This window comes from Theropithecus gelada, chromosome 10 (assembly GCF_003255815.1).
Source record: "Theropithecus gelada isolate Dixy chromosome 10, Tgel_1.0, whole genome shotgun sequence".
In the NCBI taxonomy this organism is placed as follows: Eukaryota; Metazoa; Chordata; class Mammalia; order Primates; family Cercopithecidae; genus Theropithecus; species Theropithecus gelada.
Window position 1 is genome coordinate 21,023,091 of NC_037678.1, and position 24,681 is coordinate 21,047,771.

Genomic DNA, 24,681 nt, shown 5'->3' on the forward strand with positions numbered 1-24,681 from the left:
GTTTGCTAACTCCAAGAGGAAACACATTTTATTTTTTGTGATGTCCTGATGGAACTTTTTGTCCCTCCACGACATGCTGTTAAGCTTGGTCCCCATCATAAGCATATTCCCCCAAGTGGACTTTTACTTTGGATAATGCAGACCTACAGTATAAAAGCTATTCCTCCAGGTCTCTCTGCCGATCACTGAGTATCCCAGGGATAAGGATTTTCAGAGGAAGAGCTAAGTAATAAATTCCTTCCCCTACCAGGGCCCTTCATTTTACGGATGAAAACCTAAGCCTTGCTGGGCATGGTGGCTTGTGCCTATAATCCAAGCCATTCAGAAAGCTGAGGCAGGAGAATTGCTTGAGCCCAGGAGTTCAAGACCAGCCTGGGTAATATAGTGAGTCCCCATTTGGAAAAAAAGAAGAAACCTGAGCCTAGCGAGGAGAAGAGAATGATACCTTTGATGGCTGATAAATCACCACCACTACCGTCAGTCCACATCAGTCCTTTGAATTCCAAAGGCAGGTACTCTCTAGCTCAGAGGTCCTCGAACTTCAGCCCGTGTGGGAGTCACCCATCCCAGCACCTGATGAGAAACACAGACACTCAAGTCTCATTCCAAATATTCTGACTCAGTTGACCTGAGATGCGCCAAGGAAGTGTATTTTTTTATTTTTATTTTTTGAGCCTTGCTCTGTCGCCCAGGCTGGAGTGCAGTGGCACGATGTCAGCTCACTGCAACCTCCACCTCCTGGGTTCAAGTGATTCTCCTGCCTCAGCCTCCCAAGAGCTGGGATTACAAGTGTGTGGCTAATTTTGTATTTTTAGTAGAGACAGGGTTTCACCGTGTTGGCCAGGCTGGTCTCAAACTCCTGACCTCAGGTGATCCACCCACCTTGGCCTCCCAAAGTGCTGGGATTACAGGCGTGAGCCACCCCGCCCAGCCAGGAAGTGTATTTTTAACCAAGATTCCCAGGTATAGACTGCCCTGGTCTCTTTATGGAAGACACTGTACTTTCTTCCCTTCCCTTCCCTTCGCTTTCCTCATTTTTCTTGATGACTCTACAGGGCCAGATTCTCTGGGCAGCTCTCTTTCTTCTCCAGTCTTCTGCACCTTGGATAGCAGCATGAGCATCTGGGTGCTTTTTTTTTTTTTTTTTTTTTGAGATGGAGTCTCGCTCTGTTGCCCAGGCTGGAGTGCAGTGGCACGATATTGGCTCACTGCAACCTCTGCCTCCCAGGTTCACGCAATTCTCCTGCCTCAGCCTTCTGAGTAGCTGAGATTACAGGCGCCCATCACCATGCCTGGCTAATTTTTTATATTTTTAGTAGAGATGGGGTTTCACCATGTTAGCCAGGATGGTGTCAATCTCCTTACCTCGTAATTCACCTGCCTCGGCCTCCCAAAGTGCTGGGATTACAGGTGTGAGCCACCGTGCCCGGCGAGGTGCTTCTTTCTCTCGACATAGCGAGATCTCCTTGTCTTTTCCCTGACCTACTTGCCTGGGACTTTTTCCCAGGTGGCATCCCCCTGGTCTGTCCACCTTCAGGCCTTGTGTCTCACCGCCTGTGCTGAATAAGATTGAAATAGAGCCTAAAAATAGTTTCTTTAATAGCCCCCGCATTGCAGCCTGCACTTCTTTGTTCTTGGCTGGAAGGCAGCCAAACTGACTCAGCACAAAAGCTCATCTCCAGAAGCCAGGACAAGATTTCAAAGAGGGCTTGTGAGGGCTGGGAAGAGGCTTTGCTGCTTAGACAGGGGATATCAGAGCCTGTCACCCTCCAGAAGAGATTTTCCCTTTCCAGAGAAGCAGGCTGAACAAAAGAATCCCTTGGCTTTAAGGAGGATTTTAAAACAAGCGAGAAGCCCGGTCAGTCCCTCCTCTGTGGGCTACTTAGCCATTCATGCCCAGGGTGGGCAGATTAGGGGGAGAGGGACTGGTGTGGGAAGACCTAGAAGCTTCCTCCTCAGCTGGAATTGTCCATGGACTTTTGGCAGATTATATTCTGGGGCATATCGCAGACCGCAGCCCATCTGTCGCTCTCTTGTACCTGGGACTCAGCCTGTGTTGCTCGCCTTTGTTTCTTTTTTGTTTTTTTTCCTTGACAGTGTTTTTAAAACTTTTTTTTTTTTTCTTTTGTAGAGACAAAGTCTCACTATGTTGCTCAGGCTAGTCTTGAACTCCTGGCCTCAAGCAATCTTTCCACCTCGGCCTCTCAAAGTGCTAGGATTACAGGCGTGAACCCACCATGTCAGGCCTATTCCTTGCCTTTTTTTTTTTTTTTTTGAGACTGAGTCTGGCTCTGTCGCCCAGGCTGGAGTGCGGTGGCCGGATCTCAGCTCACTGCAAGCTCCGCCTCCCGGGTTCACGCCATTCTCCTGCCTCAGCCTCCCGAGTAGCTGGGACCACAGGCGCCCGCCACTTCGCCCGGCTAGTTTTTTGTCTTTTTTAGTAGAGACGGGGTTTCACCGTGTTAGCCAGGATGGTCTCGATCTCCTGACCTCGTGATCCGCCCGTCTCGGCCTCCCAAAGTGCTGGGATTACAGGCTTGAGCCACCGCGCCCGGCCTATTCCTTGCCTTTTTAAAGCTGCCATCCACATTCCTGATTTATCGGTGTCTTCTGGTCTCTCCCTTATTTTCTTCCCAGCTTACCCCTTACTATTTTCTTTGCAAATAACTCCACAGACCCTTTTCATAAACTTAAGGGTGTTCTTGCTGATCACTCCGCAAAGCTAAGCAAAACCCTATCCCTAGGAGGGAGCAGGGCTGCCAGACTTCCAAAGGAACTTCGTCCCTGTCAGTGTAGCCGACTCTCCTTTCTATGGTGTTCAGCGGTGTCTCTGATGAGAATAGGCATTAAGCATCTATTTTGGGTCAGGCCCTGTGCTAATCACATTTTTACATTCACTGTCCTATTTAAATGCAACTTAGTGTGTATTTTGCCTCCTTGGTTAAATTTATCCCTAGGTATTTTATTCTTTTGGTACTATTATAAATAGAATTGTTTTCTTAATTTCTTTTTCTGATAGTTCATTGGTGAGTAGACGTACAATTGTTCTTTGTGTGCTGACTTTGTCCCCTGCTGCTTTACTGAATTCATTTATTAACTCTAGTAATTAAAACAAACTTTTCTGCCAGTCTGGGTAATATAGTGAAGCCCTGTCTATACTAAAATAAGATTTAAAAATTAGCCAGGTGTAGTGGCACATAACTGTAGTCCCAGCTACTCAAGAGGCTAAGGCAGGAGGATCACATGAGCCCAGAAGTTAGAGGCTACAGTGAGCTATGATCACACAACTTCACTCCAGTCTTAGGGACAAAGTCTCAAAATAAATAAATAAATAAATAAAGTTTATTGTGGATTATTTGGGATTTTCTATATATGTGATAATGTCATCTACAAATAGAGATAGTTCTATTTCTTCCTTTCCAATTTGGATGCCTTTTCTTTTTCTTGCCTAATTTCTCTGGCTAGGACTGCCAGTACTGTGTTGAATACAATTGTGGAAGTGGGCATCTCTGTCTTGTTCCTGATCTTAGGGGAAAAGCTTTCAGCCTTTCACCATTGGTTTTTTGTTTTTTGTTTTAGATACAGGGTTTTGCTCTGTCACCCAGGCTGGAGTACAGTGGCGCAATCAGAGCTTACTGCAGCCTTGAACTCCAGGGCTCAAGCGATTCTCCTACCTCAGCCTCCCACATACCTGGGAATACAGGTGCAAGCCACTGTGCCCAGCTCCCCTTCATTCTTTAAGGTAGTGTATTACATTAATCGATTTTCTTTTGTTTTGTTTTTTTTTTTTTTTTTTGAGACAGACTCTCACTGTGTCACTCAAGCTGGAGTGCAGTGGTGCAGTCTTGGCTCACTGCAACCTCTGTCTCCCAGGTTCAAGCGATTCTCCTGCTTCAGCCTCCCACATACCTGGGAATACAGGTGCAAGCCATCGTGCCCAGCTCCCCTTCATTCTTTAAGGTAGTATATTACATTAATTGATTTTCTTTTCTTTTCCTTTTTCTTTTTTTCTTTTCTTTTTTTTTTGAGACTCTCACTCTGTCACTCAAGCTGGAGTGCAGTGGTGCAGTCTTGGCTCACTGCAACCTCTGCCTCCCAGGTTCAAGTGATTCTCCTGCTTCAGCCTCCCGACTAACTGGGACTACAAGTACTTGCCCCACCATGGCTGGCTAATTTTTGCTTTTTTTTTTTTTTTTTTTTAAGTAGAGATGGGGTTTTACCATGCTGCCCAGGCTGGTCTCAAACTCCTAATCTCAAGTGAACCTCTCGCCTCGGCCTCCCATGGTGCGGGGATTACAGGCATGAGCCACCGTGTCCAGCCTGTATTTATTTATTTATTTATTTATTTTTGAGACAGAGTTTCTCTCTTGTTGTCCAGGCTGGAGTGTAATGGTGTGACCTCGGCTCACTGCAACCTCCACCTCCTGGGTTCAAGCGATTCTCCTGCCTCAGCCTCCCAAGTAGCTGGGATTACAGGCATGTGCCACCACACTTGGCTAATTTTTGTATTTTTAATAGAGACAGGGTTTCACCATGTTGGCCAGGCTGGTCTCCAACTCCTGAGCTTGTGATCTGCCTAACTTGGCCTCCCAAAGTGCTGAGATTACAGGCATGAGCCACCGCCCCTGCTCTGATCTTTTAAATATGGTGTTGGATCAGATTTGCCTAGTACTTTGTTGGCGATTTTTGCATCTGTATTTATAAAATATATTGATCTATAGTTTTCTTGTGGTGTCTTTTTATGGCTCTGGTATTTGGGTAACACACAGCCCTCATAGAATGAGTTAAGGAAGTGTTTCCTCCAAGTTTTTGGAAGCCTTTGAGAAGGACTGGTATAAATTTTCCTCTAAATGTTTGGTAGATTTCACCAGTGAAGCCATCTGGACCTGAACTTTTCTTTGTGGGTAGTTTTAAAATTAGTACCTTAATCTCTTTATTTATGATAGATCTATTCAGATTTTCTTATTTTTCTTTTATTTATTTATTTATTTTGAGACAAAGTCTCGCTCTGTCACCCAGGCTGGAGCACAGTGGTGCGATCTCGGTTCACTGCAAGCTCCGCCTCCCAGGTTCACGCCATTCTCCTGCCTCAGCCTCCTGAGTAGCTGGGACTACAGGCACCTGCCACCACACCCAGCTATTTTTTTTTTGTATTTTTAGTAGAAACGGGGTTTCACCATGTTAGCCAGATAGTCTCCGTCTCCTGACCTCGTGATCCACCCACCTCAGCCTCCCAAAGTGCTGGGATTACAGGCGTGAGCCACTGTGCCCGGCCTATTTATTTATTTTTGAGATGCAGTCTTGTTCTGTCACCCAGACTGGAAGGCAGTGGCACGATCTCGGCTCACTGCAACCTCCGCCTCCTGGGTTCAAGCAATTCTCCTGCCTCAGCCTCCTGAGTAGCTGGGATTACAGACATGTTCCACCACGCCTGGGTAATTTTTGTATTTTTTTAGTAGAGATGGGGTTTCACCATGTCAGCCAGGCTGGTCTCGAACTCCCGACCTGAGGTGATCTACCTGCTTCAGCCTCCCAAAGTTCTGGGATTACAGGCATGAGCCACTGCACCTGGCCAGATTTTCTCACTTGTCTTGAGTCAGTTTCAGTAGTTTTTATATTTCTAGGAATGTATGCATTTAATCTAAATTATTGAATCAGTAGACATACAGTTGTTCACAGTATTGCCTTATAATTCCTTTTATTTCTGTAAGGTTGGCATTAATGCCTTCTTTTATTCTTGATTTTAGTAATTTGAGTCTTATCTTAGTCAGTCTAGCTAAAGGTTTGTCAATTTTGTTGGTCTTTTTTTTTTTTTTGAGACGGAGTCTCACTCTGTCGCCCAGGTTGGAGTGCAGTGGCCGGATCTCAGCTCACTGCAAGCTCCGCCTCCCGGGTTTATGCCATTCTCCCGCCTCAGCCTCCTGAGTAGCTAGGACTACAGGCGCCCGCCACCTCGCCCGGCTAGTTTTTTGTATTTTTAGTAGAGACGGGGTTTCACCATGTTAGCCAGGATGGTCTTGATCTCCTGACCTCATGATCCACCCGTCTCGGCCTCCCAAAGTGCTGGGATTACAGGCTTGAGCCACCACACCCAGCCTATTTTATTAATTTTTAATTTATCTCTTAGAGACAAAGTTTTCCTGTCACTCAGGCTGGAGTAGAGTGGTAGCAATCATAGCTCACTGTAACCTTGAACTCCTGGGCTCAAGCAATCCTTCTGCCTCAGCCTCCCAAGTAGCTACAACTACAGGCATGCACCACTATGCCCAGTAGTTTGGGGTTTTTTTGTTTTGTTTTGTTTTGGTTAAATTTTTGGTAGACAGGGGCTTTGTTGCCCAGGCTGGATTCAAACTCCTGGCCTCACACAATCCTCCTGCCTCGGCTTCCCAAAGTGCTTGGATTACAGGCACTTGCCCATTGGAGCCATTATAGAGGAAGCCTATCACAAAAGCCAATATCGAGGAAAACAGACCTGACAGCCAAGAAGTGACTGAGTCCAGTGACTTCACTTCAGCCCTTGAATGTTGCCATTAGGTTTTGTCACATGCAATATTCTGACATGTGCTAGAATGGCTGCCCAAACTTTAGGTGGAACAATTCATCCCCATTTGCCCAGGACTTCCCTGGTTTTAACACTAAAAGTCCTATATCTTGGGAAATTCCTATATCCCAGGTGAATTGGAACAGCTGACACCTGACATAGCAGTCATTTGATGACCAAAATTAAACCAATGCAACTTGCTCAGGACTCTGTGGCATGGTACAACAGAAAACATGGACTCTGGAGTTAAGGTTTGGGTTCAAATTCTAGCACTATCATTTACTAGCTGTGTGGCTCTGGGCAACTCACCTCACCTGTTTTCTCACCATTAAAATAGGCATCAGAATCTCTGTGTTGAAAAATGCCCATATGGATTGGAGAGAATTTATGTAAAAACATGATTATCTCTGCCATGCTTCGTGGCTCACACCTGTAATCCCAGCACTTTGGGAGGCTGAGGTGGGTGGATCACCTGAGGTCAGCCTGGCCAACATGGTGAAACCCCATCTCTACTAAAAATACAAAAATTAGCCAGGCGTGGTGGCACGCACCTGTAGTCCCAGCTACTCGGGAGGCTGAGGCAGGAGAACTGCTTGATCCCAGGAGGCGGAGGTTGCAGTGAGCCGAGATCGTGCCACTGCACTCCAGCCTAGGCGACAGAGCAAGACTGTCTCAAAACAAAAACAAAAACAAAGCATGGTTATCTCAACAAATGGTACTTGTCATCATTATAAGTATTTTGAGGTTCTCAACCAACTGTAACTTTTTTCAGACAAGATACATGGGAATTTCCTGGGTCTTGGATCCCAGTTGGATATTCAGATGCTGTACTATGTGCCAGGGCCTGTGGAGGTCTGTCTGATTTCCCTAGGGAAGAGATGCTCAGAAAATTAATGCTTAGGTTTTCATCGAGTCCTTGGGCATGTTTGATAATGAAGAGCCAACCAATCAAAGCCATTTCTCTCTCTCTCTCTGTTTTTTGGAGAAAAGTTCTCACCCTTTCACCCAGACTGGAGTGCAGTGTGATCATAGTTCACTACAGCCTTGAACTCCTGGGTTAAAACAATCCTCCCACCTGAGCCCCCCAGTAGCTGGGACCACAGGCGTGTGCCCCATACCCAGCTAATTTTATTATTATTTTATTTTCTCTATCACCCCAGCTGGAGGGCACTGGCGCAATCTCAGCTCACCTCAACCTCTTCCTCCCAGGTTCAAGTGATTCTCGTACCTCAGCCTCCTGAGTAGCTGGGATTACAGGCGCCCACCACCACACCCAGTTAGTTTGTTTTTTGTTTTGTTTTGTTTTTTGAGATGGAGTCTTTCTCTACCACCCAGGCTGGAGTGCAGGTGACACAATCTTGGCTCACTGCAATCTCTGCCCTTCTCGGTTCAAGTGATTCTCCTGCCTCAGCCTCCCAAGTAGCTGGGACTACAGGTGCCCTCCACCACGCAAGGCTAATTTTTTGTATTTTTAGTAGAGACGGGGTTTCACCGTGTTAGCCAGGATGGTCTCAATCTCCTGACCTCGTGATCCACTCGCCTCAGCCTCCCAAAGTGCTGGGATTACAGGCGTGAGCCCCCGCGCCCGGCCAAGCGTACATTTTTATAATGCTCCCAGGTGATGCTGCTGAAGGCAGTCCACAGTCCACACCGAGAACCCACATACCAGGCCACCTGTACAGATCATGAAAATGAAGCCCCTAGCACACTGCCTGGCACATGGTTTGTGCCCAGGAAACAGCACTAGAGAGACTATGCAAGTTGCTCTAGATCCACGAGGGAACTGATGCTTGCTCAGTCCCATGCAGTCTTGGGTGTCCCATCCCGATCTCCCCTGCCCTGCCCCCAGCCTTCCCAGGGGAAGAGAATAAACAACAGCAGCAACATTTTCATTTTATAAGCACTTGGTTTTATTGCACAGAAGCAATTCAAAGTGGACTCCAGTGGAAAGTGCGCCCTGGCATAATTCAGTGGCCAGTGCCCGGCCCCACCTGGACCGCTCTTCCAGAATAGAGAGCTCTGGGCAAGGGCTTGACCACTCCTTTGGAAAACAGAAGGCATTTGGGAATAGGTTAAGACATCTCAAGCATAATGTGTTTCTAACTGCTCATTCATTATTGTGGTCATCTGTCAGTTGCACATAGAGGCAATAAATGCACTTATTTGGAAAGGAGGGGGCAGTTTTATAGTCAAGTGTTTACGTGTGGCATTCGGCATGTATCACATTCAGCTACATAAGCTATCATAACATAATTGTCCATCGCCTGGGGAGGGCGTGGGGGCAGGGGCCTGGGAGTGCCCTCTCTTGCTAACATATTGCTAACAAATTCCTGTTTGAAGAAGAAGGCCCCGTCATCAAAGCAGTTTCTTCTTACATAAAGAGAAAAAGTGAAAATTGTGTTAATCCGATCCTTGAGCTCTGGGACTCTTGTGAGTTTCTTTGGCTGTTCCGGATGTTCCTTTCTCCCTGCCTTACTTCCCCTTGGTGGCCTTGTCTTCTGTGGCCTTCTCTGGAGGCCTGCTATCTTTTTGGTCTGTGCTGGAGGATTTTTCAGCCTTTTCCGCCTTAGGCTTGGTAGGCTCCTTTGAGAGGCTCTTGTCATCCTCCTTGGCTTTGGCCTCTGTCTTGGGTTTCTCCTCAGGCTTCTTGGCCTTCTCCTCCTTGGTGTCTTTTTTCTCCGGTGCTGCTGCCGCCTCCTCCTTCTCTGCTGGTTTGCTGGGTTCCTTGGCCTTGGCATCATCTGGTTCCTTCTTGGCCACCTCTGTCTTCTCTTTGGGTTTAGCGTCTTCCTTCACCTCCACCTTAGCAGGAGCCTCCTTCTCTGGGGTGGCGGCTTTTTTCTTATCTTCAGCCTCTTCCTTCTTGGCTTCAACTTTGGATTCTTTGGGCTTTTCGACAGCAGGTTCCTTCTTCTCCTCCACCTTGGGCTTTGGAGCCTCTTTCTTGGGTGCCTCCTCTTTCTTGCTGTCCTTCTTCTCCTCCGTTTTTGGCGTGGCAGGGGCTTTCTCTTCCTCCGCCTTCTTTGGGGGCTCTTTGACTTTCACCTCTTGGGGCTTCTCCTCCTTCACTGGGGACTTCACCTCTTCCTTCTTTGGGATCTCTTTCTCAGGGGCCTTGGCATCCTCCTTCAGGGGAGACTTCGCCTTCTCTGGGGACTTGACCTCCTCCTTGACAGGGCTTTTGGCCTTTTCAGGGGATTTGTCTGCAGGGGACCTTGCTTCCTCCTTCGCTGGCGTCTTGGCTTCTGGAGATTTCACATCAAGAGTCTTGGCCTTCTCAGGGGACTTGGCCTTCTCGGGGGACTTGGCTTCCTCCTTCACTGGGGACTTGGCCTTCTCGGGGGACTTCGCTTCTTCCTTCTCTGGGGACTTGGCCTTCTCTGGGGACTTTGCTTCCTTCTCTGGGGACTTGGCCTTCTCGGGGGACTTTGCTTCCTCCTTCGTTGGGGACTTGGCCTTCTCGGGGGACTTTGCTTCCTCCTTTGTTGGGGACTTGGCCTTTTCAGGGGACTTGGCCTCAGCCGGTGACTTTGCTTCTTCCTTCACTGGGGACTTGGCCTTCTCTGGAGACTTGGCCTCAGCCGGTGACTTTGCCTCTTCCTTTGCTGGAGACTTGGCCTTCTCGGGGTACTTGACCTCGGCTGGGGATTTTGCTTCCTCCTTCTCTGGAGACTTGGCCTCAGCCGGTGACTTTGCCTCTTCCTTTACTGGTGACTTGGCTTCCTTCTCTGGGGATGCAGCCTCTTCTGCTGGGGGAGACTTTGCTGCTTCTTCTCCCCCTTCTGCCTCCCCCTCTTCACCCACTTCTTCCTCCTTGCCCTCCTCCTCTTTGGCCTCTTTCTCCTCTTCTTCAGTCACTTCTTCAGTTACTTGGGTCTCCTCTGTCTGTTCCTCCACAATCACAGTTTCTTTCTCAGACTTCTCCACCACTTTGACCTTCTCTTCGCTTTTGACCTTTATGTGAGTGGACACAGCGGGAATTTTGGGGAGTCCTTCGGGAAGCGAGAAAGGAATTGGGCCAAAGCCAATCCGACACTCTTCACCTTCCAGGAGTTTTCTGCAGGATGGATAATGGAACACATTACTATACACTCAGAGCAAATTCACTATTTGGGTTCTTCCTAGACTATCCTGAAGGTCACTGACATTGAATGATAGGGATTTTGGTGGAACAGGAATGTGAAGGGTGGGCATTATGAGCCTGGAGAAAGTCACTCGGCAAATCATTCCAGTGACCACCCAGAATATGTAACACAGTGGACTTGTTTTTTGTTTTTTGTGTTTTTTTTTGAGACAGGGTCTCGCTCTATTGTCCAGGCTTAAGCAACTGGTCTTCTTCAATCCAGCTAAGCCTGAAACTTTTGAAATAAAACAACTTTTGCCCCACAAAAAAGGCCCTCAAGAGAAAGCTCCTAAATAAATTTAACAAAGATTAAATTTATTGTACGTCAAACTAAAATAGTATTCAAGAGAACCCTGGGAGCCTGAGCAAACAATTCCACTTTTTTCTTTTTTTGAGACGGAGTCTCACTCTGTTGCCTAGGCTGGAGTCCAGTGACACAATCTCAGCTCACTACAACCTCTGCCTCCAAGATTCAAGCAGTTCTCCTGTCTCAGCCTCCTGAGTAGCTGGGAGTAGAGGCACACGCCACCACACCAATTTTTGTATTTTTAGTAGAGACGGGGTTTCACAATATTGGTCAGGCTGGTCTCAAACTCCTGACCTCAGGTGATCCACCCGCCTCAGCCTCCCAAAGTGCTGGGATTACAGGTGTGAGCCACCGCGTCTAACCACAATTCCACTTTTATAAATTTGGGTTTAAGAGGTCTTAGAATGCTCCCATTTGAATCGCGAGTGTCTCTCGTCACCCTGTATTACCATATTTTGAGTTTCAGGAATAAGGTAGAGGCTGCAGTTTCCCCTCTTGGCTTTGCTCCTCACTAGATGGGTGACCTTGGCCAAGACACACAAACTCTTTGAGCCTCAACTTCCCCATTGGAAAAAGAGGGTCATTAGAGTCCCTACATCAGAGGGTTGTTTCAGTGAGACAACGAACGGAAAAGACTTGGCAGAGTGCCTGTCGCAGAGTAAGTGTGGGGGTTACCCCTCAGACTAGTGCTTCCCAAATTTAGCAGCACACAGATGACTGGGGATCTTATGAAAATGCAGATTCTGATTCAGCAGGTCTGGGGAGGGGCTGAGAGTCTGTCTTTTGTTGTTGTTGTTTTTTTTGAGACACTGTCTCACTCTGTGATGACAGGCTGGAGTGCAGTGGCATGATCATAGCTCACTGAAGCCTCCAACTCCCAGGCTCAGGTGATCCTCCCACGTCAGCCTCCTGAGTAGCTGAGAGGCATGTGCCACCATGCCCAACTATCTTTTTTTTTTTTTTTTTTTTTTTTGTATTTTTTGTAGAGATGGGGTTTTGCCATGCTGCCCAGCTTGGCCTCAAACTCCTAAACTGAAACAATCTGTCTGCCTTGGCCTTCCAAAGTGCTGGGATTACAGGCATGAGCCACCACACTCGACCGAGAGACTACCTTTCTGATAAGCTCTTGAATGACGCCAGTTCCGCTGGTTCATTTGCCATGATTTGAGTAGCAAGATTATAGACTAGAGCCAAGAAGTAGGAAGCCACGGGTCACCAGTCAGAACTGGGACAAGTCCTTGGGGGATCAGTCCTGCTCCTTAGCCCTGGCTCCCCCAGGTCTTATTCCTGAGATTGGCTTTCTCAAGACTGCCATTGACTAAGGATTCCCTCTGTGGCAGCCCAGTGGTACCTGTGCTTCCTGGATTAGCTTGAGAACGGGATTAGCTCATCTTCCTGACAACCCTACAACATGGGTGCTCTTATTATCATCTCCATTTTATTTCCCCAAGAAGTGAATGCTTGCAGAGCTAAGAAACTCTCAAGGACAGAGTTTTAAAGCTCCCTGACAACTCAAGCACCTCTTTTCCCTCCAAAGCAGGCCTCTGGCTGGTTGGATTTGGGGAGGGGATAAGGAACTTCTACCCTCTAAATCATTTCAGAATGAAAGTAAGTCACTCTCAAGACTCACTGGCTGGGCGCAGTGGCTCAAGCCTGTAATCCCAGCACTTTGGGAGGCCGAGGTGGGCAGATCACCTGAGGTCAGGAGTTCGAGACCAGCCTGGTCAACATAGTGAAACCCGGTCTCTACTAAAAGATACAAAAAATAGCTGGGTGTGGTGGCGGGTGCCTGTAATCCCAGCTACTTGGGAGGCTGAGGCAGGAAAATCACTTGAACCCAGGAGACAGAGGTTGTAGTGAGCTGAGCTAACGCTGCTGCACTCCAGCCTGGGCAACAGAGTAAGACTCCATCTCAAAAAGAAAAAAAAAAAGACTCATCTATCTCACAAACTAAGAGTGGCTGCCAGGGGCTGAAGGAAGGAGAGAATGATAATGATGGCTTCTTGGGTATGGAGTTTCAGCTTAGGATGATGAAAACAGTTCTGGAGACAGTGGTTATGGCTGCACAGTAATGTGAAAGTACTTAATATCACTGAACTATCTACTTAACATGGTTAAATGGGGCTGGGCATGGTGGCTCACGCCTATAATCCCAGGACTTTGGGAGGCTGAGGTGGGCAGATGGCTTGAGTCCAGGAGTTCGAGACCAGCCTGGCTAACATGGTGAAACCCCTTTTCTACTAAAAAAAGAATACAAAAATTAGCCAGGCGTGGTGGCAGGCACCTGTAATCCCAGCTACTCAGGAGGCTGAGGCACGGGAATCGCTTGAACCCAGGAGGGAGAGGTTGCAGTGGGCAGAGATCGCACCACTGTACTCCAGCCTGGGCAACACAGTAAGTCTGTCTCAAAAAAATAAATAAAATATAAAATAAATAAATTGGTTCAATGGTAAATTGTATGTTTTATCTATTTTGCCGCAATTTAAAAAGAGTTTTGTCCCTAAGACAGGTAGGCTGCCTAAACGGGGTCTTGAAACCCAAGGCTTAGCGTCTCATAGGAACACAAGATTTCTCCACCATGTGACGGCCCCTGTGCGTCTCACCTGTAAGCAGCTATCTCTATATCCAGAGCCATCTTGACATTGAGCAGGTCCTGGTATTCTCGCAGCTGGGCTGCCATCTCCCACTTGGTGTTCCTCAGCTCAGCGTCCAGCTGCTGAATGGCTTCCTGGGAAGGAGAGGTGACACACATCACATGCCAGCCAGTGTCTGGCCCTCAGTATTAGGGAAGCTGCAGCGGGCTGTGCAACCCCAGAGTAGGCCCATCCAGCCAGGCTCACTGGGGCCAACCCCAACCCTGCTGGAGCTGTTGGGTCCTCATTAGTGGACATGGAACAATCTGGAGCAAAAATTCTGCTGTATAATGACCTCAGCCTGGGGAAGGTCTGAAATGAAATTCATCAGACGTCAACAGTTGTTTCTGTTTGTTTGGCTGGTAGGATAATGGGAGAACTTTTACAGATCTTGAGCTTAGAAAGTGCTCAGTGAGGACAGGAGGGGTGTATTCTCAGGCCTGTATTCTCAACACTTTGGGAAGCCGAGGAGGGTGGATCACTTGAGGTCAGGAGTTCAAGATTAGCCTGGCCAACATGGTGAAACCCTGTCTCTACTGAAAATACAAAAATTAGCCGGATGTGGTGGCATACGTCTGTAATCCCAGCTACTTGGGAGGCTGAGACAGAAGAATCGCTTGAACCCAGGAGGCGGAGGTTACAGTGAGCCGAGATCGCACCACTGTACTCCAGCCTGGGAGATATAGCGAGACTCTGGTGGTTCACGCCTGTAATTCCAGCATTTTGGGAGGCTGAGGCAGGAGGATCGCTTCAGCTCAGGAGTTTGAGACCAGCCTGGGCAACACAGTGAGACCTCATTTCTACAAAACAATTAAATAATTAGCTGGACATGGTGATGTGCACCTGTAGTCCCAGCTACTCAGGAGGCTGAGGCAGGAGGATTACTTGAGCCCAGGAGGACAAGGCTTTAGTGAGCTGTCATCTTGCTGTCACATTCCAGCTTGGCCAACAGCATGAGACTGCGTTTCAAAAAAGAAAAAAAAAAGCCCAGTGGGAGCAGGGCCTTGCCTGCTTTTGCTCCTGTCTTTCCCCAGTGTGCCACCGTGTCTGACACATAGTCAGGGCATTGGTGACTGCCTCAGCCTTCTGAGTAGCTAGCACTGTAGGCACACACCACCATGCCCAGCTAATTTTTTTTATTTTCTTGAGACAGAGTCTCGCTCTCTCGCTCTGTCACCCAGGCTGGGTGCAGTGGCATGATCTCGGCTCACTATAACCACCGCCTCCCAAGTTCAGTTCAAGCAATTCTCCTGTCTCAGCCTCCCAAGTAGCTGGGATTACAGGTACACACCACCATGCTCAGTTAATTTTTGTATCTTTTTAGTACAGACAGGGTTTCACCATGTTGGCCAGGCTGGTCCTGAATTCCTGACCTCAAGTAATCCACCCGCCTTGGCCTCCCAAAGAGCTGGGATCACAGGTATGAGCCACCATGCCCAGCCGCCAGTTATCTTTAAAAGAAGGAATCTGCTAAGGCCTTCCCCCGGCCGCCCAAAGACATTGGTGGCTGTTTACCAAATGTCCACTGTGACCAAGACCAAGCCAGTGAGTGGCAGAGCTGGGATTCAAATCTAGAAGGATTCGAATGTTGAAGACCTTGCTGAGCTCATTGACAAGTTCACACTAATCTCATTTAAAGTCTCTCTCTCTAGGCCAGGCATGGTGCCTCACACCTGTAATCCTAATACTTTGGGAGGCTGAGGTGGGAGGACTGCCTGAGCCCAGGAGTTTGAGACCAGCTTGGCCAATATGGTGAAACCCCGTTGATACTAAAAATACAAAAATTAGCCAGGTGTGATGGCATGTGCCTGTAGTCCCTGCTACTCGGGAGACTGAGGCTCGAGAATCTCTTGAGTCTTGGCAGAGGTTGCAGTGAGCTGTGATCATGCCACTGCACTCCAGCCTGGGCAACACAGTGAGGCTCCATCTCAAACCAAATACGTAAATAAATAAAAGTCTATCTCTTTCATCTTTCCAGCTCTGCAAAGCAGGCTTTTTTTTTTCCATTGCTGGAAAGGAATTCAGATTCAGAGAATTAGATAACTTTCCTAGGGTCATGCAGCTGGAAAGTGCTGGTATGTCTGACTCCAAGGGCCACAATCTTAACCACTACAATCCTACTCGGTGAGGGACAGTAACGTGTCCAGGGTTACCCAATCAGGTAAGCTGTCTGCCTTGCCCCTGCCCACCTGGTAGGAGGCAATGTCGGCCTGATGACGGTCCTCTAGCTCAGAGCGCTGCCTCTCCAGTGAGTCCTTGGTGCTTTTCAGTGTCTCCAGCTCTGTGGTCCTGGCCTGCAGCTGACGCCGGTACTCAGTTATCTCCTCCTGCGCTGAGCGCATGGCGTCTGTGTTCACCTTGGCTGCCTCCGACAGTCGGTCCAGCCTCACTGGGGGAGAAGGTAGCAGGGCACAGGGTTAGACACACCTGGATTTGGGTTCTAATGCCCATATTATTATTATTATTGAGATGGAGTCTCACTCTGTTGCCCAGGCTGGAGTGCAGTGGCGCAATCTCGGCTCACTGCCAGCTCCGCCTCCTGGGTTCAAGCGATTCTCCTGCCTCAGTCTCCCGAGTAACGGAATTACAGGCACCTGCCACTATGCCCAGCTAATTTTTTGTATTTTTAGTAGACATGGGGTTTTGCCACGTTGGCCAGGCTAGTCTTGAACTCCTGACCTCGTGATTCGCCTGCCTCGGCCTCCCAAAGTGCTGGGATTACAGGCGTGAGCCACCGCGCCCGGCCTAATGCCCAGATTTTGAAGGTGACACACGTGGATTGACCTACTGCGTGTGCCAGGCACCATCCTGGATGCTTGACTCACTCTTTCCTGTGAGGTAAAGGCAAGTGACTACTCCCTAAGGCCACCCAGCTAGTGAGTGGCAGAGCTGCGACTCAAATCCCCAAAGATCAGGCTCTGTCTCCCGCAATGTGGGATCCAAAAACTCTGCAGTCCAGCTCCCTAGCAAGGGCCTGGCAATGCTGGGGGTTCCAATGTTATACCTGGCCCATGGGGCTTAACACTGAGCTGGAGGCTGGAGGCTTGTGACCGAACAAGTTAATGAGCTTGTGACCTTCGAGAGGCAGGAGGGTACTGTGAGCAATCAGGTCACCTTGTAGCCATGGTTCCTTCCTTACAGGTTTCTGCGCAGAGTCCAAGGTCATTGCAGAGCCCGTGGCCTGGGTGCCAACCCCCCTGTCCCTTTCTCCACCTAGCTGCGCACTGCCCCTGAGCATTGGTAGCCACACCCCAGCCTCTGCCAGCAACCAGTTCCTGGTTCTCAGGAAACCTTTCAGGGGCAGTGGAGGTCTGGAGACTGGTCTTTAGCTCATGAAAGTGAACATCCTGAATCCCCAGATAGTGGCACCCAGGGCATGAGTCTTGGTGGGGAGGGAGGAAGGAAGGAAGCCAGCTGAATGGGCCAGTAAAATTCTGGGACGTCTGTCCCTATGACTGTTAAACCCAAAAGAGGTTTGCGCAAGGAGGGGCCTTGCTGCGGAGATGGAGGAGGGGATGGTTCTGCTCTGCAGAGGAGTGGAAAAGGAACAGAAAAAGCTATGCATCCAAATCCCAGTTTTCCTGGCTTTCCCTGCTAGTGCTGGCAGAGACTTAGAAACCATCCAGGTGGTTGGGGATTCTCAACTATTGTGAATCACAGATGCTTTTGGAAAATCACTGAAGCCTCTGCCCTCTCTCCCAAAAACAACGCAAAGTTTTATAGACAGTTTCGTGAGAGATCATGGAACTCCCCGAATTAAGCAGCCCAGTTGATCTACCCCACTCTTTCAACTCAAAAAGAAATTAAAACCGGAGACAGCAAGTGTTGGTCAAGGTCACCCTGCAGTTGCTGGGCACAGCTTCAAGGCAGCGCAATCTAGCTGACTCAGGGCTGCAAGGAGTTGGGGGAGGGGCAGACTTGGGAGGCTCCCAGCTTTCCTAAAGGAGAAAAGGGACATTAAAACATGAACGGGTCCACCAGCCACCTCGCCACAGGCAACAACTGATTGTGGTAATGGTTCCTCCTAGGAAGAAAAGATGCGAAAAGCCCTGCCCCACCCCACGTGGAAGATTAAGGAGGGACGTTAAGCAGTGAGCACGGAGTGGGGAGGAGCCTGGTAGGGGAGAGAGGAATAGGCTTCCTTGCAGGGTGCAGGAGAGGGCGTGGCAGCATTGGCGGGGAAGCCTTGCTACTTAGAAGGGCTAAGAGTCTCCAGCATCACTTTTTTCCTACAGAGGAAACTTGTTTTGTTCTTGACATCAGAGTGGCGTTGCCTAAGCTTGGGGTAGAGAGCAGCGGGGGGCCCAGAGCTTAAGTATAGCTCTAAAGAACCTGGAAAGGGGGAACCGAAGGACAATCCAGAGTTGGGTACGCCCCACAAGAGACCCAGAGTAAAACCGCGATTTAACTAGGGGCATGCACTTTGCAGAGGGAAGGTAAGCAGCGCCCCCTTGGGTCACACCGCCCAGAAGCTCGCTGCGGGGTCAGCGGGGGCGCCCCTCCCCCCCACCCGCGGGCCTGCTCACCTCGGAACCACTCCTCGGACTGTAGTGTGCTCTGCACCGCGTGGCCTTCAAGCTGCGCGCGGATCTCGCGCAGCGCCGACGTCACGTCGCACTTGAGGGCATCGCGCGTCTCGGCCTGCACCTGCGCCTGCGCGGCGCTGGAGCCCTGGATCTGGCCGAGCAGCTCGCCCACCTCCTCCTGGTGGTGGCGCCGCAGGTATCCGCACTCCTCCTGCAGCGCCTGCGCCTTCTTCTGCAGTTCCACGCGCGCCGCCTCGGCCTCCTGCGCGAAGCGCGCGAGCGCGCGGGCCGCCGCCTCGGCCTCCTCTCGCTGCCGGGCCTCGTCGTCGAGGCGCTGGCGCACGTGCGCTATATCCTCGAGCAGGTGCTCCTGTTCCAGGCGTAGTTGACCGCGCGCCGCGCCCAGACGCAGCACCGCGCCGCGCATCTCTCGGACCTCGCGCTCGTACAGCTCGCCCATAGCGGAGCGGCCCGCCTGCTGCTGCCGCAACGCCGCCGCCTCGCCCTCCAGGCTGCGGTTGTGAGCCTCCAGCTGCCGCACCTTGTCGATGTACCCCGCGAAGCGGTCGTTCAGCGCCTGCAGCTGCTCTTTCTCACTGCGCGCTGTGGCCGCCGCCACCACGCAGCCCTCCGGCCCGTTGCTCAGCGTGTCCAGCGAGTCGGTGCTTGAGGCGGCGCCTGCGCCGCGGAAGCGGCTGGGCGAGGCGGACACGGAGCTCACAGACGTCCGTGTCCACGAGTGGAAGCCGCTGGAGGAGCCGGCGGCGGAGCGCGTCCCGCCTGCGCCGCCCTTTCGGGCCAGCGCGTAGTGGAGGCTTCCGCCGCCATGCAGCGGCGCGAACGGGGCGCCCAGCAGCGCGTCCGCGCCGCCGAAGCTCATCATGGCCGGAGCAGGTGCGCGGGGCCGGGACGGGGCTGGAGGCACTGCGGCAGCACCAGGGCGCCGGCCCTTTTATAGCCGCCGCGGCCGGGTCCAACCCCTTGTCAGTGAGGGGGTGGGGAGGAGGGCCCCGCCCTCTCCGCCTCCTCCCCTGCGGCCCCCGGCTGACCGGCTCAGCCGCAGTGAGAGGGGCGGGGTAGGGGACCGAGGAGGGAAGGGGAATCGACGCTGCGTCAGAGGAGACCCCCGAGTTCGGGGAAGCGGGCAGAGGACTCCTGGAGTGGGCCAGTGAGGACCCCCGGGTACGCGTCGGAAGAGCCTGAGAGTGTGTTCGGAATGAGAAAGGGGACTTGAAACAGGGAGAGGACAAGGAGAAACCTGATGGGAATAGGGGCAGGATGCCCTCGGGATGGAGCAATGGAAGATTGCAGTCATTAGGATGAAGGGATCCCCGTATGAGAGAGGACACGAAGCTTTCCAAATAGTTAAGAGAAGCCCTTAGGATAGGGGGTGCAGAGACTGTGCAGCCAGCCCCGGAATAGAGGAGGGAGCAAGACAGTCCTGAATGGGAGCATGGACGCTCCATAGAACGGAGACAGGAGACCCCTGACCGGGGGAAGTACAGTGTTCTCCTAACATCTAGAGGACCCACTTGGAGAGCGCTCAGGAAACTCCGCGGCCAGCCCTGGAATAGATGAAGGGGGATCTGGAGTTGGGGAGAATACCAAGACTACCCTCAATGGGGGTATGGGAGACACTGCAGAGGCTGGAGAGAGGGAACCCCGGATGGGTGGGGTTGGGAGGGGGCAAAGCGTTCTATGAAAAGTCTGCAGTGGCCCCCCGAGAGAGGAGACAGGAGACCCTGCTGCCATCCCCAGTAAAGGGGACGGACCCTCAGCGAAGCGGGCAGAGGGTCCCCTGAATAGGCAGGAGGAAGCTGGGCTGAGTTTGAGGGGCAGATAACCCACAGTGGGGGTACCGTAGCAGGGCTTGAGCATGAAATTGAGAGAGCTGGCGCCTGTGTGGGGTGGGGGGAAATGATGGGTGTCACCCGAGCCAGGTTCTGCACACTAGGGTCAGCTAAGCAGTTTGCTAGTCGAATGACCTTGGACGAGCTGTATTCTCCCATCCTTGTTTTTCCATCTGTACAACGAAGAGGTCTTGCCCCAGAGACAAGCTCCAACTTCTGACCCCCGACTGCCCCAGGAAGTTCCACTTTGAGGGATCTCTGGCTGAATTGGGGATGGGGAACCCACATCTTGCCGTTTTCTCGCCACTATGAAGTCCTCTTTTCTCCCTTCCCCTCCCCATCTTCTCAGCCTCAACTTGTTCTCTGTTCCCCTACCCCCATAACAGACAAGCAGGCGCCTGAGTCGGCATCCCTTCTCGCTTCCAGGGAAGTGGTGGGATGCTTTCCAGGTACAAAAGTCCCTCACCCCACTAGGATGTCAGGTAGAAAAAGGGGTCCCCAGGACTTAGGGGGCCCTGCAACGGCTGTGACATTTGGTTCTTTATTGGTTTTGGCTCATGTTTTATGCCTTGGGAGTGGGGGTGGCGCTGCGGCTGGCGCTTCAGCACCGGGGACAGGGCCTGCTCTTTGCTGGGCGTGGGGAGGGGAAAGCGATTAACTTCTGCTTTTACTTTAGGGGAGGGAAGGGAGGCACGGAGTGCTCAGGGGACCCGAGAGGGGAGGCGAGTGATCCAGCAGGGTCACACAGTGAGCCAGGGACCCCTCCTTGGACTTCCTGTCAGGGGTCTAGTTCCCTGTTTTCTGGGCTGTTCTCCTCCTGCATAGGGACCCCTGCGAAAGGACCCCTGGGGATGCCGGGAGCCCTGAGACCCCCTTGAGAGTTTGTAGACTCCTACTTGCACTCTGAATCTCCCCCAGGCGGTTATCTCAACCCCCACTACACCCCCACTTTACCCGAGTTTTCCTGCTCCAGGATTCCCAGGACAGAACAGACAGATCCCCCAGGAAAGACCTCTGCCAGTTCCTTTCTCTTTGCCCTCTGTCTCCTTCCAAGGCCCCTGGTTCTAAGCAGACCCTCAGAGCTGGGAAAGTGATGGCGCTGTCCCTTTAACCATGTTTTACTGGAAGGAGAGTGCGCTGGGAGGAGGGAAGAGGGGGAGGGAGTTTCTGGTTTTGCATGAAGAAGCAGAACATGATGAAGCATTTTTCCCCCATCTAAAGATCCAGTCATGCTCCAGTTTGCAAGGGGCAACGGGCTGGTTGCAGGTGGTTCTGGGAGGATGGAGGTGAGTGGCTGGTCTGAGGTCCCTGAGAAAGGCATGGGGAGGGGGGTGTTGGGCAGGACTCCCTTGCTCTCAGATGGCTCCCCGTTTATTTGTCATTCTACTTGGAATTTTGCCATTGGAGCCTTGTTCCTCTGGGTCTTTTCGGTCTGCAGAATGCTGATATATTCTCTGGATGTGAGAAGGCTCACAAGCAGCTGACAGCAAAGAGGACTAGGGATTTGGGGTAAAAAGGGGGCTCCAAGAGGGACTGTTTTGAGGCCAGGGGGCTACAACCGTCAGATTGAAGCTGCCTATGTAGTCCAAGAAGCCCCAAGCATGACTCTTGTGGCTGGAAAAAATGGCATGAGGGCTCAAGCCCTGAGGTCAGTTCCCCCAAAGGACCCTTCAGTCTCACCTCCAGAAAGCCATCCCTGGCTGCCTTCACCCCCATATTTAGTTAATTGTCCCCTCCTAGTTGTTCCCATGGTTCCCAGGGCTCATCTCTAACGCTGCTTTTACCACTGTGTGTTGTGTGAATGAATCAATGAATGAATAAGTTCCGTCTATTCTCCAGCCAAACTTGTGGTCTAGAGGGGCTGTGAATGGTTCTGCCCTGAGTTCTTGGGGCTTGAATCACTTTCACCTTCCTCCCTGGGATTCTTACCATTTGGAAGTGAGTAGAATAATATATTCATCTATCTATCCATCCATCCATCCATCCATCCACCCACAGTTCTTGGAGTATATCTTCCCAGAGCCTGGACTTGGCAGTGAGCATTGTGAATCTCCCAAAGGCAAGTAGAGTGTGCTGAGTTTCCCAAACTTCCTGCCCTTGGGCCCTTCTTGTTCCCATGTGTCTCCCGGACAAGGGTCCAGTGGCTCACAGTGAAGGACACGCTGAGATTTGGGTCTCAGCCCCTGCTGTCCCTGGGCTTTTCTGGACCCCAAGGCTGGTGCTCTTCAGGAACATACATGCAGGGTGAAGGATAAAGCAGTAAGCGCTTAAACAGCCACCAGCCTTGCTGTTACTCAGTGTTCATTAGGCAGGGATCATTGTCCCTATTTTATAGGCAAGTAGACTGAGGCCCGAGTGAGGAAGTGGGTTGCCTGAGTTGACTCAGTGACACAGCAGAGCCCAGTATCTCAACTTATCGAGACCTGAGCTGGCACAGGACACACAGGGTGGAAACTTGTTTCTCTTGCACAGTAGAGGCCAACATGGTCTGAGGGTAGAGGATTGAGAGACCATCAGAGAGGGGATGGGCAGCTTTCTGGGCCTGGGGCTGGGGTCTGGCCTCTGACAGATCACCCATCTGTGAGTCTCTGTGGCCCATAACCCAACACCAGCATAGCCTGCGTGTGAGAACCCGCTTCCCGGCCGGGGTACCCTCTGACACTGTGTCACCTCTGTGGGAGCTACATATGACCACTGTTGGGGATGCAGATGCTAAATTCCTCGTTCTCTTTTGCTGCTTGGTTTTTCTCCATAGGACTTGACCTTTTCTGACGCGCTACAATGTGTCTTCTCTTCTCCACTAAAATAGAACTTCATCGGGACAGGGATTTTTGTTTGTTTTATTCACTGCTGACTTCTCCGATGCTTGGAATATTGTCTGGCATACGGTGGGTGCATAGCAAGTAGTTTCAGGATGTCTGCGAGGCTCTGCCGAAGAGGCCCGTTATCACCCAGACATGTTAGCACTGGGCATCTGGACAATTCCAGGCCCCAGGGAGGCTGCCCACAGGATGACTGGAGAAGGAGGTCTTGAAAGCGTGGCCCCCATCCTGGGGCCTGAAGCCTCCCAGCCCGAGCTGTGTGGTCCCCTTTGCTGAGGCTCAAACATTGCCAGCTCTATTGCCTGCAGACTCACCCTGCTCCTGCACTGCCTGTTCTTTTTATGTTCAGCAATTCCTTTTAGAAAGCGCTGAGCCTTTCTTCCTGTTTCCTTTCCCTGTGAATGTCCATCATGCCCCACATTCTCCGTCTCTCCTCTTGCCCCTCCTTTCTCCACTGCATTCCCTTCCCCCTCTTCCTTCTCCCTCTATTATATCCCTCCCTCTTTCCCCCCAATTTCTCCTCTTTATTCCTTTCCTTTTCCTTTTTCTTCCTCTCCCTCGTTTTTTCTCCTGTCCCTCCTTAGAGATGCTCTCTTTTTGCTGCGTTTGAATCTGATTTATAATAAAAGGGCAGCAGTCTCCCCACGCCTACTCCCTTTAGGACACAGACAACAAAAAACTGAACTGTGTGCAGTTTTGCATAAGCCTCCGCCTCCTGGCTTCCACCCACAGCCTTAACCCCCAGGGACCAGCCACCGCTGATGCAGGCCTGCAGCAGGTCTGCCTGCCCGCCTGCCCATCTGCCACCCTGGGAGTGCACCAGGTGGGAAGCTGGATTCTACCCAAAGGCCAGGAACTGGAGGATGGGGTCACAGGTCCACCCTATCTCCCCTGCTCTAGTTCCTGCTGTGGGAGACTATGGATGAATGATTTTTGGGCTGTGGTTCCCAAGACAGAGAGTGAGATGGTTCATTGGACTTTCATCTAGTAACTGAGTGGGGCTTGCCAAGTTACAAGTGCCCCAGGACTGTCATTACTCTTCTTACCTAGAGCAAGAGGCTAAGTAGCAATGGGAATGAAGGCTGTCATCTCAGGAAAGAAGTAGATGCCTGGCCTCTCTTGTTCTTGCAATCCTATGAAATAGATACCATTACTATCCCCATGTCATGGTTTGAGAAATGAAGGCTCAGAGAGGCTGGTCATGGTAGCTGATGCCTGTAATCCCAGCACTTTGGAAGGCCAAGGTGGGAGGATCACTTGAGCCCAGGAGCTTGAGACCAGCTTGGGCAACATAGCAAGACTCTATCTCAATTAATAACAATAATTAATAAATAAGTTTTTAAGAAAATGATGGCTCAGATTGAATAACTTGCCCCAGGTTATACATCTGAAAAGTGGTGGAGCTGGGATTTGAACTCAGGTCTTATGGGCTCTGCAGCAAGATTACTGAACTACAAGACTGTACATCTCGCATTCAAGGCAGGCCCAACTGGACCCGGCACTTTCCTGATTCCATCACAGCTGGCCAGGGGCTTTGCTCTTGGGGTTTCTTCTGGTGCCTTTGTGGAAGCAAGGAGGATTGAAAATGGGCTCAATCAAAACTTGTTTCTTTTTCCCCAGGTTTTTATATTCTCTGGGTTGTCTTGAGGGAAGGAGGTTTCCCAGGCAGCATAGTCAGGAAGTTAAAATGATGACCAGCTCAGCTTTCTGGATGATCCTGATTGAGGAGATAGATGAGTAGAAAGAAGCCATGGGACAGTGATTGGTGTTCACAGTGTAGATCTTTTTTTTTTTAGTCTTGCTCTGTCACCCAGGCTGGAGTGCAGTGGCGCAATCTCAGCTCACTGCAACCTCCGCCTTCCAGGTTCAAGTGATTCTC

The 24,681-nt window shown here is 50.8% G+C and overlaps 1 protein-coding gene across 1 annotated transcript; it reads right to left on the reverse strand.

Annotated features, from left to right (window-relative positions):
- Window positions 1–8,427: 8,427 nt before the first annotated feature.
- On the reverse strand, window positions 8,428–19,080 carry NEFH (neurofilament heavy). Its single transcript, XM_025399268.1, has 4 exons — window positions 18,131–19,080; window positions 15,794–15,993; window positions 13,575–13,699; window positions 8,428–10,598 (listed from the first exon to the last, which is right to left on the reverse strand). The coding sequence occupies exons 1-4, from the start codon at window positions 19,011–19,013 to the stop codon at window positions 9,014–9,016; spliced, it is 2,793 nt and encodes a 930-aa protein (XP_025255053.1). The 5' UTR covers window positions 19,014–19,080; the 3' UTR covers window positions 8,428–9,013.
- Window positions 19,081–24,681: the final 5,601 nt, after the last annotated feature.

Coding starts and splice junctions, on each gene's coding strand:
- NEFH (XM_025399268.1), bottom strand. CDS start 19,013: ATGATGAGCTTCGGCGGCGCGGACGCGCTGCTGGGCGCCCCGTTCGCG. Junction 15,994..18,130: donor GTCCGAGGAGTGGTTCCGAG/GTGAGCAGGCCC, acceptor CTTCTCCCCCAG/TGAGGCTGGACCGACTGTCG. Junction 10,599..13,574: donor ATAGAGATAGCTGCTTACAG/GTGAGACGCACA, acceptor TCCATCCTGCAG/AAAACTCCTGGAAGGTGAAG.